The 17,059-nt window shown below is 38.0% G+C and overlaps 1 protein-coding gene across 5 annotated transcripts; it reads left to right on the forward strand.

Moving 5' to 3' along the window:
* Positions 1–780: 780 nt before the first annotated feature.
* On the forward strand, positions 781–16,057 carry LOC135610711 (kinesin-like protein KIN-UB). 5 transcript variants are annotated; one of them, XR_010486293.1, is made up of 23 exons: positions 782–1,136; positions 2,681–2,781; positions 2,925–3,047; positions 4,505–4,690; positions 4,860–5,081; positions 5,164–5,329; positions 6,553–6,702; positions 7,178–7,266; positions 7,432–7,635; positions 8,676–8,792; positions 9,905–10,039; positions 10,133–10,264; positions 10,694–10,832; positions 10,908–11,000; positions 11,744–11,869; positions 12,004–12,129; positions 13,148–13,291; positions 13,590–13,718; positions 13,800–14,233; positions 14,545–14,605; positions 14,717–14,793; positions 15,245–15,392; positions 15,468–16,057. XR_010486293.1 is itself a non-coding variant. In XM_065105541.1 (19 exons), exons 1-19 carry the CDS (start codon positions 944–946, stop codon positions 13,958–13,960), a joined length of 2,736 nt encoding a protein of 911 aa, XP_064961613.1. In that variant the 5' UTR covers positions 782–943; the 3' UTR covers positions 13,961–14,446. The 5 variants fall into 5 exon arrangements, 2 of the variants coding, with proteins under 2 accessions (XP_064961616.1, XP_064961613.1); XR_010486292.1 differs by having other exon boundaries at positions 14,545–14,793; XR_010486291.1 differs by having other exon boundaries at positions 14,545–15,392.
* The last annotated feature ends 1,002 nt before the right edge of the window (positions 16,058–17,059 follow it).

Below are 17,059 nucleotides of genomic sequence, written 5' to 3' on the forward strand. Positions count from 1 at the left end.
CTTATTTTAATCATGATACTAACATGTTAAATGAGTCAGATTAATCAAAACAAAAGCTATTATAATACTTTATCTTTGTGCGAATCTCGATGATATTACTCGTATTGATCCCATAAACTTAGAAGAGTAAGTGATGAACGCTCGAATTGATCCCATAAACTTATGATGATATCATAAAGCTTTTACCGGCCACGATAGTTAGCACATTTCAAAGATATATCATATGATACTTCAAATCCTCAATTAAATGAATTCGATAGAGTTTGATACGATCAATGTTTTATACACAAATAAAATATATTAAATAAAAATTTAAATCCTCGGTCTTTCGAGTAATTGAAACCTAAAATCTCTTCACCTCTTTTGAATTCATCCAAACAAAAAACCAAAATTGTGCAAGCTCAGTTCCAAGAAGGGACTATCTTAATGAGTCATTGAAACCTACTGATATTGATAATGATGATGAGGTACATGATCATAATGATCAAGTAGTGATCGTACTATTGTCGTACCCGTTCACGTACCCATCCCACCATGGTGGGCTCCATGGCCGTCTCACTACTCTTTGCCCGTGCCCGCTCCAACAAGCTTTTAAGGGGACAAAGCGAGACCCCGAAAAAAGCTGCAACCAATCAGAAACAAGGTAAAGTTCGAGGGAAAAGGTGAATGAAAAGCAGAGCCCCAAATAAAAACCGAACTTCAATTGCGGCCCCAATTGCTTCTCCCCCACTCTCACCCACCTCGGTGGGCTCACCACCAAAAGCCCACTCATCCTTTCTTTACCCTTTCGGTCGCCTTTCAATTTGAACCTCTCTCTCTCTCTCGTTCTCGTCTCCGATCGCTTCTCGGCGGTTGTGATCGAGGAAGTAGTACCGCATTACGTTGTAAGAGAAGAGGCGAGGGCTTCTTCTGCTTCTTGGCCTACTTCGATCGACGGTGGGGGATGGCTTCCGGGAGCTACAGGAACGGAGGCCCCAAACCGACCTCCAAGCTCGACCGCCTGCCCCCCTCCACTGCCTACTCCACGCCCAAGCCCTCCGCCAAGCCCAGGCCCTCCGCCGCTCCCGTCCCTCGTCGTGGCGGCTCCGTCGCTCCTGCCGCTGCCTCCGCCGGCAAAGCCGGCGGCGATGCTGGAGGTTCGTCCACACACACACACACACACACACACACTGAGGTCCTTTTAGATCACGTACATTCTGCGCATTGATCTGTGTTTTAGTCTGTGCTTTTCCCCTATAAGTGCATGCTACTGTTTTGAGCTGCATTTTTGTTAGCCTAAAGTGGCAATTCACCCTAACCTATCAACATGTCGTTCTTTGCGGTTGATGCTTGTATACTCGAAAGCTTCATAAATTGGGAATCTCTGTTTCCTGCTTGCTTGGGGGACTATTCTGAATTCTTATGCCCGTGGCGGCATAGGAGAAGAGCGTGGAGCTGCGAGTGTTTGAGTAGAGGTGTACTAAGATTTGCAAATAGATTTATATGCAGATTGGGCAGGCTAACGAACGGGTTGTGGCATCTGAATAGCTCGGCTGGGAATGAAAATGCTGTTGAGACTTTTGATTCAAAGATGTTGTGATTGTCTCATGTGTGGTTGATTCTATAAGGGTCGCAAATTGGTTGATTCAAATTGGTTGATTCAAAGATGTTGACCCACTTAAACAGCTTGCTCCTTCAGATGCTCTAGATTCGACGAATTGGACAAGGAACCGGCCATTAGAGCTGTCAAGTTAGATTACCGGACAACATGTAGAATTTAGAACTGTAAGTTTCTGGGCAATATTATAAGACGTATACTGGTGGCAACAAAACAGTGAGATTTTAGAAAAGGCTACTTCATTGAAGAATGGACAGCCGCTATTTGTCCTATCTCTTTGTTGTATGTGTAACGAGTTTGTCTATCACCTCTCCTCAGATGTAAGCTTGTGTAGGTTGCTGGAGCTATCTCAGATCAAAGCTAAAGGTGTAAAGGCACATAGGGAGGTTTCAGGGTGGTGTGGATGCAATTGTGCACAAAGTGATCTAGAAAGAAATGAAGGAATGAATTACTCTTGGCTGTTTGCTCAATCACCTTGTCAGAAAGAAATAGGATGTTTTCTGGAAACTATGCATAGAAAATTGTGAGAAGCATTTGAAACTAAAAGCAAGCTTTTTTTGTTTGGATTATGATTATCATTGACACTTGAAATTTCTTTATTGTTTTGATTTTCAAATATGAACATTGATTAAAAATCTAGGTTTAGTCAGAGTCCTGCTCAAAATTAAATTCAATTTTAATGTCATCAGCAAGACAAGTTGCTGAGTGGCATCCCGCTTGCATGATGTGTGTGATGTTTCCAAGGGGAAGGAAGCGATATCTGATGGAAGAATAGCTTATTTCACACAGTGAATATGTGCATTATTACTGATACTTAAGGCTTATGGTTAGTTTGGAATCTGGATTATGGTAACTAGAATAAAGATGCCTTCATTTATACCAGAGAACGTGAAATCAACATGTTCTTTTCTTAATTCATCAAATGTCTATCAAATTCCCCAACTAGAAGAATGGTCCAAATGAGAAAAGAGTTCCATACTGCTGTGACCGTGATATTGTTAGTTTCACATAAGTATTCTGTCAGTCCTTTCTGTATTGTTTTCAAGTTGCTAAAGAATTGATAATCTTTGATGTCCTTGACAGTTCCTGGAAGAGTTAGAGTGGCTGTAAGACTTCGGCCTAGAAATGCAGAGGAAACAATAGCAGATGCAGATTTTGCGGACTGTGTTGAATTGCAGCCTGAGGTTCTTGACATATTCCTTTTGTTTTATATTGGACATCTATATAAGCTTGCTGAAAGTTTCATGTAACTGTGACTGCTTTTGTGTGGAAGCTTGAAGCTTACAGATAGTGTCATTTATTATTCTTATTTTTTGCTGGGTTGCAGCTTAAAAGGTTAAAGCTCCGCAAGAACAATTGGGAGTCAGAAACCTATGAATTTGATGAAGTGCTGACAGAATTTGCCTCACAAAAACGTGTATATGAAGTTGTTGCAAAACCTGTTGTGGAGGTACATATGATACACATCCCTAACACTTGATTTTTTCCAGTTTACTTCATGTTCGCTACACCAGATCAATCTTAAACTTGGTTTCAAATTCTTGCCATGAATAATTAATTAGGTATAATTTCATAACTTTGTTTACTTTATCTATGGAATCTTACCTTGCTCGTGTACCATGTACTAGACAGCATAGTTGGCATGGCTTGCACATGCAATTCTTGCCATACACTATGATCATTTATGATTTAGTTAGGATAATAATTCTTGTTAGTAATGTACTTTTAGGGCTTGGTATTGCATATGATTAGAGGTGATCAAATCTGTTAATATACTCATTATGCTACTTTTTCTTACATAATCTAGCTTTGCTGGTTGGTATTGCATTAGTCTTACATTTACAGACTGTATTTTACCAAGACACCTGCATTTTTCTCTCTTATGATGGATTTTCCAAGTTTTTGATGGAACCTACTTTGTCCATCCATCTAAACATTCCACTGCCCAAAGGCTGAGAAGAAAGGTTTTCATCTCCTTTAGACAGGAGAAAAGTACATGGAATGCTATACTCTCAGTTCAGATAATTTTTTGCTATTTCTTCTCCCACTAAACATGCATAGTCAAATTTCAGACTCTAAATCTGGTATTAAAATAACTTTTCCTAATTAAAATATCTCCATGAGTAGATCTTCCTAACAACATTGTCACCTTAGCTCTAGGTTGGCATCACAAGAAGCTTTTCAAAGAGCCATAATTTGTTTTATGACCAGGATTTCTTTGTGCTTGATATAGGTTGTGGTAATAAAAGAGAATGCTAGGTATTTTGAAGCTTTTTCTATTTCTGGTGTTTAATACTTGAAACCTAGCGTGTTATTCTAATCTTACTCCATTAGATGGTTGGAGTCTACATATTTTTTATTTCAGGAAAATTTATATCAATTGCTTGCTTAAACCAAGATAACTTTCACTAATTAGATTGGGGCATTCTGATAAGTACATTTAATGTTGCATCATTTACAAGGAGTACATTTAATGTTTTACAGAATTTGTGTTCTTTTATATTCCTGGCACATATACTTAGGTTCTTAATTGGACATTTAGAACAATTGGGATATTTTCTTTTTTCTTTTTACTATTCAATCTAATTCCTTATAATATACAGCATTTTCCTTGCCTGTTGATATATTCAATGGAAAACTTGGATAGTTGCTTTTGCATATCTTAAGTATTTCTGCTTTAAGGTCTGCTATAGTCACTGTTGTAGCTTGGTGAGTGTAGTTTGCTTGGCAAACACATATTTCCCAATGTTGCTAGATATAGACAGATGAGATTCTTGCTCTTGCTTGATGGATTAGCTGTATTCAATTTAGACTGCAATGACATCATCAATAGATGATTCTAGTGTCACTACTTTTTTAGGGCATTCTGATACTGCAGCTCATGATGAGAAATCATTTCTAATGTAGAGTGTTCTGGAAGGGTATAATGGTACAGTTATGGCCTATGGACAGACGGGTACTGGAAAGACTTATACTCTTGGAAGGCTTGGTGAGGAAGACACTGCAGCACGAGGCATTATGGTCCGTGCAATGGAAGACATTTTGGCAGATACATCTCCAGAGACCGATTCTGTTTCTGTATCATATTTACAGGTTCTTTTTTAGATAAAATAGTCATTGGTTTGCTACATGATTTTACTTATGGAAGTGGGAACCCTAAAAATAGTTAAAGCTTGATATGCAGCTTGTTCAGACTTCTAAATCCATTCATGAGGTGACCTTGCATCAGAGGGCTAACATTTGTATTTATGGTTTGTTATAGTTATACATGGAAAGCATACAGGACCTTCTTGTTCCTGCAAATGACAACATTGCCATCATAGAAGATCCAAAGACAGGGGATGTTTCACTACCAGGGGCTACCAGTGTAGATATTAGAGATCAAAAAAGCTTTATGGAGCTCTTAAGATTAGGAGAAGTGCACCGTTTTGCTGCTAATACAAAGCTGAACACCGAGTCATCTCGGAGCCATGCTATTCTAATTGTGAGTGGATATTTTATATATTTGATAACTTCTAATGGTGGTAACTGAAACTTCAAGAATAACTATTGCTGCATCGTGCCAGGTCCATGTTAAGAGGTCACTTAAGGGAAGACATGATGCAGATCATGGTTTTCCCAGTGAGAATGGTACTAATTCCACCTTGGTCAAATCTTTCAGACCGCCCATAGTTAGAAAAAGCAAACTTGTTGTTGTGGATCTTGCCGGTTCAGAGAGGATTGATAAGTCAGGTATAGATATCCTATAAATTTCTTGTGAAATTTTGTTCCTTATATTAAAAATATCTTGCTTGCTGTTTGGCATATATCCTAGAATTTTATGTTTCCCCAGCAACACCACATTTGTTAATGACAGTATGCTTGACCGATGCAAATGCTCGGCATGGTCGAACATAGTGATGGTTACGTAAAGAAGCTAAAATGCAGGAATACAAAGTAAAAAAGATGCATTCCATAAGTTCTAAGTTTCTTGAATGTTAATCTAGTTAGATCTATCATTCCATAACTTTATGAATTTAAATCTGAGATATTTATTGGTGTATCATCGTTTGTAAGTAATAAAAAGAAGTGAGAGGGAAAGAAAGTTGAAAAAGGGAATTTCACTAGCCATTGATCTTCTGGTTGTGGCAGTCAGGAGAATTTGCTTGTTGGAGAAGACCCATGTGGTCTTCAACAACGAGGAGAATGAGAAGGCAGCTAGGGAGAATGATTGAACAGCTATCCAGCTAAATCGGAGGTGATGTGATCACTTTTTTCTATTTGACAAACTCTGTTGCATAAAATAAAAACAATTAGGTGATATGGGTGTAGTATGACAATATGAAAGCAAAACAATTAGGTGAAATGGGTATATCATGGCAAGAGTGAAAATGTATAGAAGATACACATGTTCTCAATATAGTTGTCTCACTACTATGATTTAGAACATTTTGAAATAATTGGATATTTGCAAATATATTGAACATCATCAGTTTGCCAACAATGTATATTGATATTGCTTTAAAAGTTTTCACAGTTTGCAAAATCCGGCACACATAACAAAGAGAAGATTCACCACTTTATTTGACAGAGGTGCTGGAAGTTTACATGCTTCTTTAAGTTTCTGTACAGCACTAAATGATTTTTGGACAATGTATTATTCCATGTATGATGTTCATTTGCTTGTTAACATGTGATCTAAATAGTTACCATCCTGGATGTATTTTTTTGTGTTTGTTACAATGATGATGGGCACACGTCACATATCCATTCATATTTTTATTTTGTTACTTGTATCAGATATAGTCAGAAGAAATTGAATAAAATTTCAGTATAATTTTTACATAACCAGCCTGGTTCTCTATTCCTGTAACTAATTGGAGTGTTTGGTCAGAACCAAAGGACATATGCACTTCCATGTGATGGATATTCTATATCATGACTGATGCTTTTTTTGGTGCCAACATTGTTCACAGGAAGTGAGGGGCATACTCTAGAAGAAGCAAAGTCGATTAATCTATCATTAAGTGCTTTAGGCAAATGCATTAATGCACTTGCTGAAAATAGTCCACATGTTCCAGTTCGTGATTCAAAGTTGACAAGACTGCTTCGAGATTCATTTGGAGGTAAGATTTAACAGCTTTCTGGGACATACCAGTTAAAGTATATATCTGAAGTGTTGCCCTTTTCCATATCATATGATCATAATTTTTCATTTTTTGTGGTATCCTTTCTCGTCAACCTTACAAATGATTGATTGAGCCATGTGTGGAAGATTGGGTTTTGAGAGTATTGTATAGCTGAAGCACCAATAGATAATACCTGAACACATGATGCCCAACACAATTATTTAGTGATTCTTGAAACTTGAAGTCCATTACTATTTGCTTCTGACTTCCAATTGCTTCGATTGTATTATACTCTTGTTCATTAATAGTACGAGTCTGGTTGAAAACCTGATTTTAGAAAGCTAAAAATTTGAATTTTGATTAAATTGTAACTTGATTGTAAGGATTTTCTATGACGACTAACTGAAGTTTGTATATTGTTATTGAAGTAACTCCGTTTATCCTTTTTTAGTAACATATAAAAATCTTACAGGCAGTGCAAGAACTTCGTTAGTGGTGACTATTGGTCCATCTCCTCGCCATAGAGGAGAAACTGCAAGCACCATAATGTTTGGACAAAGAGTAAGGTTCTCAAATCATGTTGCTGTTGCTTTGCCTCAAAAAACTTATTTTAAATCTTTGTGCGATAAATATTACATTCAGAAACACCGATTACCAGTGGTTCTGCTATATAGATTATTTTTTGTCCTAAGAAGCAATTTTTTGCTGGATTTGTCTCCGTTGTAGGCAATGAAGGTGGAGAACATGGTGAAACTAAAGGAAGAATTTGATTATAAAAGCTTGTGCAGGAGGCTTGATATTGAGCTTGATAAGTTAATGGCAGAGAATGAAAGGCAAAGAAAAGATTTTGAAGATGAGATTGAGAGAATAAGGACAGAAGCTGACAGCCAAGTTGCTGAAGTTGAAAAAGGCTACAATAACACTCTTGAGGTGTGCTTTTAGATTTATCAGTCAACCCACTGATACGCAAGTCCTTTATGATATTAACTTAAATTCAGTTGCCTTTAAAGTGGCATTTCCTGTTGTGCTGTAGACTTTTTCTTTTGTCCCTTTGTTATCCTCTAACGAAGGTGATAATAAACAGGAAACAAAATTTAACTTGTAAATTGTAGCGCCTGGACACTAATTGTGAATTTCGATCTAATATTTAGGTCAATCAAGATTTCACAAGTACATGAAGCTTTAAATCTCAATGTTGCACATCACTGATGGTCACATTTGTCAGCTTGTCACAGTTACAAGCTTGCTTTTGGATTCACTATTTGTGATGGTTTTTTTTAATGTAATCATCAGTTACTAAAATTTGACTTCAGACAACAACCAGCCACATGTAACAATCAGGTAAGGTATTGTGTACATTTGGAATTTGGCAATATTGACCTCACATTAACCATATGAAAATTTGTAAGCACAAAAAATTCCATATATGGCTTCACTCAGCAATATTGTCCTGTATCTTCGAGAAGAGGCTTTATTTTAAAGATTTTCATCAAGGTCAAAGAGTTGCAATAAATCCAAATCCTAAAGCAACCTAGTTTTTTAACCCACTCAAAAACCTCCTTGAAGATCCATGTCTCAGCAGCTGAGGGAGAAGTTCCTGTCATGGACACTTGTTCCAGCAATGTGAGGATTAGAACTGCGGATTACAAAATCACATTCATCTTCAGAATAGAGTCCATCCTGTAATCAATCAAAGGGTTCAACTCCCACTTTATCCAAGTGAGATGTGTGATCATTGCTAGGATTATTAAAGGTCTGATTAGTTTAATTGGAAACAGCAGCTACCATTTGTAGTTACAATATGTGAACTCTTACCAGGTTTTATATATTAATTGATAGTACAATCCTTGAAAATTATCTGGACTAATTGCTGGCTCCAGTTTTAGCCTCATTCTTTAACTTGGTGTGGCCTTAAAACTGTCTTATTGACTAGTGAGTCATTCTTCATTTTTCACTTTTTTCTTATGTAGAATGAGAGGCTAAAGTACCAACAAGACAATATGGACTCAATCAAGAAGCTTGAGGAGAAGTGGATGGCTAATGTGAATAGAGCCAGAGTAGAACATCAGAATGCGTGTCTAGAAAAGGCATGTAACAGCAAGGGATATACTAATTTGAATTTCTATCACATTTTTATACAACAATTTCAGATACTGTTGTCTTTGTTATTGGCCTCTGTAATAATTGATTATTGTATACTGTGTGGTAAAAGCTTGGTTAAAGCATATGTAGAATACAAGAAATGCAATTAGTTTGGGGATCAATTAGGAGAATTCATGGTTGACTTGGTAAAAATAAAAATAAATTATCCTGGCTCCATTCAGAAAATACAAAATTGGTAACTCATGTAATGTACAAGTACCACTTGTATCATAAACAATTATTATCCATATTATAGGAGTGATTTCAGATGTCCAACCAATAACCAATGGAATAGTATGATGAATACATTGAATGGTTTGGGAAAGGCATGGAATGAATTGAAAAAAAAAGAAGATGATAGCACAATTTTGTTGGCCAAATTCTTTGTTTACAAGTTTTTAAAAAGTGACAGCCTTGTGATATCATAGTCATACTCTACAATAAAGCTGTGTCTAGTTACTGCATTAACTTATAGTAGATGTTTACTTGTTGGTCAGGATTACTTCATTGGAGAAAATTACCTGTCATATTTGAATTAACAAATGGCTGACAGGCCAAGAAGCTATGATGATTAATGTTATATTTGCGGAGGGTTATTTGGTCTTTCTTTCTTTTTCCTCTAATATTGTTGGAACCATCCCTGACCAAGTCAGCTATACTTCCTCTTGCTCTATGGCTCATATGATATGAATTAACTCATGTCTATTTGCTGGTGCTTTTAATGATTTTTTTAACACTACTCATTCAGCCTCTTGTTCTAATTTGAGTTGCTTGAAGGAACTTGAAAGTAGTCATTCCTTGCTCTCTCTTTCCTTCTTATACTAGTTAATCTCAATTTTCCTCATCTTTGTACTGCAGTGACTTTTGTAGGTGTAGGCTCCTAATTCAACACTCTGACCAATTAGCATGATTGGTGTTGTAGTTGCCACATAAATTCTGCCTTGACCTTAATGACAATTGGTTAAGATTTTTTTTGTTGAAACACATTATCTTTGCTGTTGCCTTCTTTATTATATTGTTTATGAGTCTTTACCTATAATTAATTTATGGTGCATAGGCTCCAACAACATCCAGCTCAGCTGATATTGTCGAAGTCAGACAGTCACTCGAGAATGAAAAGATATTGCGACAATCTACAGAAGAGGTGGTTATGAACCTCAAATGTGAAATATCACACTGGAAAAGATTAGAGGTATGGTTCCTCTTGATATGATTCTTCAGACCTTTCAGTTTCTGATATCTGAACAAATAGTCTTCTGCATGTTTTGCACTTTGTTGGTGTTAGGCAGCTGGCAATTCTGAAATTGTGAAACTTCGCAAGATGCTGGACAGTGAAGCCAATCAGAAACATAAACTTGAAGAAGAAATAGCAATACTGAGAAGTCAGTTGTTGCAGTTAAGTTTTCAAGCTGATGAGGTAGGTGGTTATAAATTAATTTGTTTGCACCATTCAAGTCGATCAACTGAGTTGTTGCATAGACAACTAAAATTCTTGAATGTCCTGATTATAATTATACTGTTATTCTGTCTTCTGATCCATCATGACGTGTGTCACTCTGTAATTGTTGACGTAGGGTACTGAATACATCCTAAATGTTTGGTTATGTCGAGACAGATGTCTGTTGACTGAATGCCAGCATGTCAACCATCTTTTCTCTGTGCTAACAACTTGGCTGCTTTCATTTGACAATCATCAATACATTCACACCAGATTTCTTTTTCTTAGAATTTTATATACCAGGATGTCTGCAATTCCATTTGACATGATAACTTCTTTTTTATTATGTTCTTGTTTAATCCAGCTATTGCTAAGCACTGTTCTCGCATTTTCATTTATTTGAATCAGACAAGTAGGAGTCTTGACAGAGGTGAGTCTGGAAAAGCCTTAACCGGATTTGATTCCCTTGTACCACAAGCTAGGCATCCCCACCTTAGAGATTCAGCAAATGGACCGAAGGCCTCAATTGCTAAACTTTTTGAACAAGGTACTTGTCATTGGCTAATAGTTTTTGATATGGTTGGGTTTGTTGATTTTCTAAATTGGTTCTTCCATATGGCAGTGGGTTTGCAAAAAATATTGTCATTGCTTGAATCAGAAGATCATGATGTTCGAGTTCATGCAGTGAAAGTTGTAGCAAACCTGGCAGCCGAAGGTGAACATTAATTTAGGAATATTTCATAATTTATTCTGCAGTTGTTTTATTATATTAATTGTCCTATTTCTCCTTTTTGGCATCTTTAAACTGCTTTTCTACAAATTAACATGTAGCTGAGTTGAACTTACATAAAAAGGCTCTGCGGTATATGCCCATGGACTGCAATATGCCATGGTCCCAAGTTGTAGATCTGCGGGGTAGATTGGAATCAGCCAAAAAAGTAAAAGAAAATGGAAGGAGAAAAAGAAAAAAAAACTATCACATATCTTGACTGGAATTTCGTTTTTCTTCCTCTATGATTCTTCCCATCTCTCTCACATGTTATGTGGTTTGAATGACATTTGGAGCCTTAATCATATAGTTTCTATCAATATTAATCAATTATGACCTAAGAAATACTTGGAAAAGCGTTTAGTTTAGAATTTGAATCGCTTGGAGAGCAAGATGTGGTTTCGAAGCACGAGGTATGAAGTGCAATGATTCATGGGGAAAAAGAATCCAATCGGGGAATGGGAAAGGATGAGTGCTTTACAATTTACAAGCACAACTGAAAAAATGGGTGAAATGCATCTTCATTTTGAACGACTTAACCTTTTAGTTGGTGGTTTCCTTCCGTAACCTAGTGTCTTTGCTGTCACTTAACACTTAATTAGCTATGTGGATCTTTCTTTTATGGTCTTAAGTAATTGTTTTCTTTGTGTATTTTTTCTTTTATTAATAATGTATCATCTTATAATCAGAAGCAAACCAGGATAAGATTGTAGAAGCTGGTGGTCTTACGTCATTGCTGATGCTTCTAAGAAACTCAGAGGATGAGACTATACGTAGAGTAGCAGCTGGTGCAATTGCCAACCTTGCGATGAATGGTATGTGTATGATGATTAATATGCTGGCAGTGTTTTCTTATGACTGAAACCTTGAATTAAGATCTCCTACTCGGTCAACGTTTTTTACTTCCTCACATGATTGTGGCTACTCCATAATCCTTTTGTCATTGCAGAAACCAACCAAGAGCTCATAATGGCTCAAGGTGGCATTGTCTTGTTATCTATGACTGCTGCTGATGCTGAGGACCCTCAAACACTTCGAATGGTTGCTGGAGCCATTGCTAATCTATGTGGAAACGGTGACACCTTTAACTTCCTTTCAATCTTTAGTCAAGCTGCTAATGCTACTTATATAAATGTTATTGACCACATGATAATTTGGAATTTGAAGCTTGTTATTGTAACTGCATAGAAAGGACGCATAACTAGGCTGTCTTTGTGCATATATTTGATCAAGAATTCCACTTTGTGATATTTTGTTCTTTCAACTTTCTGGAGCAATTGCTCCCATCTTATTGATGGGGTGGACTTGTGACCGTGTTAAAGTATTTATTGTGTCATGATCAATATAGTATCATAAAAATATATGCATATCTGTCTTCAAGAAGCAGCTTACAGTTTCAACTATAGGAGCATATATAAATAATAAATATATCAAATGGTACATATAAAGGTCCCCAAACTTATTACTGTGATCTTCTAAGTTTTCCCATAGGGATGTGTCATTGTGTTCTTGGATATACAATCTTCTGTACTTGTATCTATTTCCTACTTAGAACATCTATATTCTAAGGTTTTCTCCATTCAGAATAACAAGAACAAGCATTACTAATTAGGTCAAAGGATGATATCATATCAATTCCCAATATGACTGCTTAAGATTGACCAATTTTTCTGCTTACACAGAATTTTGGTTTCTGGCATGCTTTTGCTGCTATAATTATATGATTATCCCAATGTAGCTCAGAAAGGTTAAATTTAATTTTCTGACCTCATGTTACCAGGTAGATTCATGTTACCCTATAGTGTATGTATAATGACGTGAAATTCATCTGTAACTGAAGTAAATATGATCTGATACCATACATGAGTCTTCGTAGCATAGGTCTTGGCTGTGTAGATATGGTTGATTTTCTCTGGGTACTTGTTCATATGGACTATTTTCAACATCACCCAAATCTTGCTTACAACAATCTGTTATGTAAAATGAACTATTTATGGTACTTTTTCACTGCTAATCATTAATCATATGATAACCAGATGACCTACCCATTCATTGTCTTCTGAGATTGTTGAGGCTCTTACTGTTTCCTACAGATAAGCTACAGATGAAGCTTAGTGTAGAAGGTGGCATTAAAGCCTTGCTAGGTATGGTTAGGTGTGGGCACCCTGATGTTCTCGCACAAGTTGCACGTGGCATTGCAAACTTTGCAAAATGTGAGTCACGAGCTTCTACTCAAGGTACAGATATTCTTGCTCTACTTGTTTAAATGATACCTTGTTCCTTTTATATTGATGTAATTTTTTTATTTAATTTGAAAGGTTATTATTAGGTGATCTTTATCTTTACTCTCGTTAATATGTAGTGTTTACATTGGTCATAGATCAACGATGAGCGAATTGTTTATTTACATTAACATGTTGTTTAAATAATTTATTGGAAGTTTTAGTAAGTGCCTTCGGCCTCGGATAAGCTTGGAGCATAAACTTGCTGGTTATTTCAGTGTAAAGCAATTAGTCACACTTTGCTTTGCTGCAGGAAATAAGGTGGGTGTATCTCTCTTAATTGAAGATGGAGCTCTTCCATGGATCGTAAAAAATGCCAACCATGATGCTTCACCTATAAGACGCCACATTGAGCTTGCACTGTGCCACTTGGCACAACATGGTAATTTTACTTAATATTCTCAATGTAGTGACTGAAATCCTAGCATCTCTTTTTCCTGATATTATGAACTATTATTTGCAGAAGTCAATGCAAAAGATATGATCAATGAGGGAGCTTTGTGGGAACTGGTTCGCATCTCACGTGATTGTTCACGAGAGGATATTAGAATGCTGGCACACAGAACTCTGATCTCAAGTGCTACTCTCCGGACAGAATTGAGACGATTGCACATTGAATTTTAAGATGCCAAAAGTAGCCTGCCATCTGCACAGTATCTTGGCTTAGGTGTATCTGGTTGTTTGTGAGCTTCATATCTCAGAGCGTTTGTAAAAGAAGATAACAAAGGTTTGCCTAGCATCTGCTTAGTACAAAACCAGTGGCGCATGGAAGTAATTATCATCCTTCAGCCAAAAGAGGTCAAGTTTTTCCTGCCATTGGTTGGTGTCTGTTCAAACTGGTTATGACTTGAGACCCTAAATTCGGATCTGCCCACACTGCAAATGTATTTGTTGAAGGTAAATAGTGTGTAGAAAATAACTGAGGTGGTTTGAGTTAAAGACAACTCTGGACGAGCTATACTCGATCCACCATTCACCTGTATTAATTGATAATTAACCAGTTCACTTGAGATTTTGACACAGTTTGTGTTCATATTTTATCAGTCCAATATTGAAACACATTTGATGATCGACAGAAATGAAAAGCCATCGTATGTTGGAACATCTTTAGTATTGGAACCGTGCTTTGTTGTCTTCTGCTCGGTGTTCAAGATCTTTTATGATTCACTTGTGTATAATGCTAACTAAACTGGTGCATTGCATTACAGGTACTGTGTGATCAAGACACTACCAAGCTGTGGTCAATGAGGTCAAGAAAATCTATCCAAGGTATATGCTCCTTTGACTTTGCAAAACCAATGTAATTGTCTGTTAGTGGGGCATCAACTCCCAACAAAGTGCCCACGGATATTCCAATCAGTAACTAATATTCTGTGGTAGGATTATCGGAGGCATTGACAGATCACACAGACAGGAGAATTCATTCAATATGATATTACAGGTTCAAACTGCAACATGTATGTTGGAATGCCTTTAGGTTTTCACTCACTTTATAATTTTGGATTGTTTATTATTGGCAGGAAGATTTTCAAGTTTTCTTGTTGCATTTTAAAGCTGTAAGGGCTAAAAATTGGATGATAAAACTCTGCATTCAAGTATATTTGTGACAAATCTAAACTCTCTGTTTCTGAAGTAGCTGCAGGAGCAATTGTTTGATATTTCCGTTTATTTAATTAATAGTTCGACCAACAGTATATAGAATTAGGTGGTAAGAGATATGTCCTGCTCTGTTTAGATGAAAAAAAAAGGCAGGAACTTGGCATCAGAAATTTATTATGTAGTTCCACCGATTCCTGCTCTCGATTTACTTGTATCATCTTTTTGAAACAAAGCCTATGTGACTTCCGATGACAAGCAACCTGCCACCTTTTTATGAGAGCTTACCCAACTTTCTCTCACTCTATCCAGTTTGCTCATGCTTGCTACTACCAGCCATCACATCTCACTCTTCGGTCCACTGCTCTGTTGCCGGAAAGCTGAAAAGGAGATCTACAGCTGGTAGCTGCTTGATTGGAAAGCAGCAGCAAATCCTGAGAACAAAGGCTTACTAGATTTGGTTGGGCAAAAAGACCTTCCTTCTGATGTAAGAATGCAAAAATGGTCCTAAAGGCTTGTTTGTTTATCTTTGCAGGTACAGATCATGGAAGTATCAAAGCTTTTGGAGGTGCATGGATTTGGCTTCATGCTTTTGCTCAAAGTTATCTTATGGTAGTGTTTTCCTGCTGTCTTAAAATCTTTAGAATGGTGCAGATTTTAAAGCTTCTCAAAATCTCATTAGTATACTGTACTTCTGTGGCGACCTCGGAGATCTCTTGATGGATCATATGTCCATTGTTGCCATCCACAAGACCCAACTACGTACAGCAGCAGCAGCAAACAGTATGGCACTGTTTCCCACTCATCGATGGCGGGCACCCATCCAAGAGGTGTGGCCGTCCCCTTTCGGTACCACGAAGCACAGATTACTCGCACAACCCGCATGAGAACATTTAATTTGCTGCTGCTTGGAGTTGTCATCTTTGGAAAGCTCATGACATGAGAACTTTCGCTGCTCTGGAGAGACAGAAATGATGACTGAGGAGGCCTCTGTTTTACCTTCCGTCACAGGACTTCAATGCCCACGGTTCACCCTGTACATTGCCAATATGACTTGTGTCAGTCCTATAGCATTGACATCAGGTCAAGAACAACTGCAGAATACAACAGCACTCTCTCTCTCTCTCTCTCCCTCTCTTAATTGAGCCGACAAGGAAATGCTTTTCTGATGACCTTAGAGACATCCCCATTACTGGAAACTGGGTCCAGGGCTCATGGAGCTCGCGTGCCCCTGCAACTCCTTTGGGGAGCATCAGCTCCTGTTGCTAAGGGTTGTGCTGCGCCCAAGCGCAGAAGAAAGGGGAGAGCCGTGTGACCCCACCTATCTGAATCATGGCGCCGAATGAGATCTGTTGCATTCAGTATATTGTATTGCTTCTCATTTTGGTGTCGTGTGTCCACTGCTGACTCTGATATACATCCACGTTGGCAAGATGTACGTCCGCATGCCTACCTGTAACCTACGTGGACGCCATGTGGTCTGCGCTCCATGAGACGTCAACTCCTCCCACGACACAACCTCACTGATCATGCCCTGCTATTATAATTCTCCCTCCATGTTTGCCACACCATGTAAGCATTTGACAGAGGTGATGGAGTGTGTAAAAAGTATCCGACAATGGTTGATCTTGCTGTTAACATGTCGGCATCCGGTCGTGCAGCTGTGCAGCGACTTCGTGGAGTTCCATCACTCGCCAACTACGCTGCGCGTGCCTCTTCTCTAATTCCACCCAAACCCGATTCATCTACCTTGCTTGTGATTGGTGAGAGTCATGGACCCCATGTAGCGACTCTAAACTACTATATCCATAGCTCTTCCTTCACATCAAAAGTATTAGTAATTGACGGGTCGACCGGGTTTTGTTTGGCCGTATCTGAACGATTAGTCACTAATTAAGATCTCATCAAGCAACCCAATCGCATGGAAACGGCAGTAACGACGACCAAACGGCAGAAGCGTGGCCGTTTCAGTAATGCCACGGGCGGCACGGAGCGAGGCGGTCGGACCGGCTGGTGTCGGCTTACGCTGAACCGGGCCAAACCCACGTGGTGGCACGTGAGCGCTCTGTGCCTTCGCCCCAAAGCGAAGCAAAGGTAAAAGGGCGAGGACACGTCCACGTGTCAGCA

This window comes from Musa acuminata, chromosome BXJ2-4, assembly GCF_036884655.1.
Source record: "Musa acuminata AAA Group cultivar baxijiao chromosome BXJ2-4, Cavendish_Baxijiao_AAA, whole genome shotgun sequence".
NCBI classification, from domain to species: Eukaryota; Viridiplantae; Streptophyta; class Magnoliopsida; order Zingiberales; family Musaceae; genus Musa; species Musa acuminata.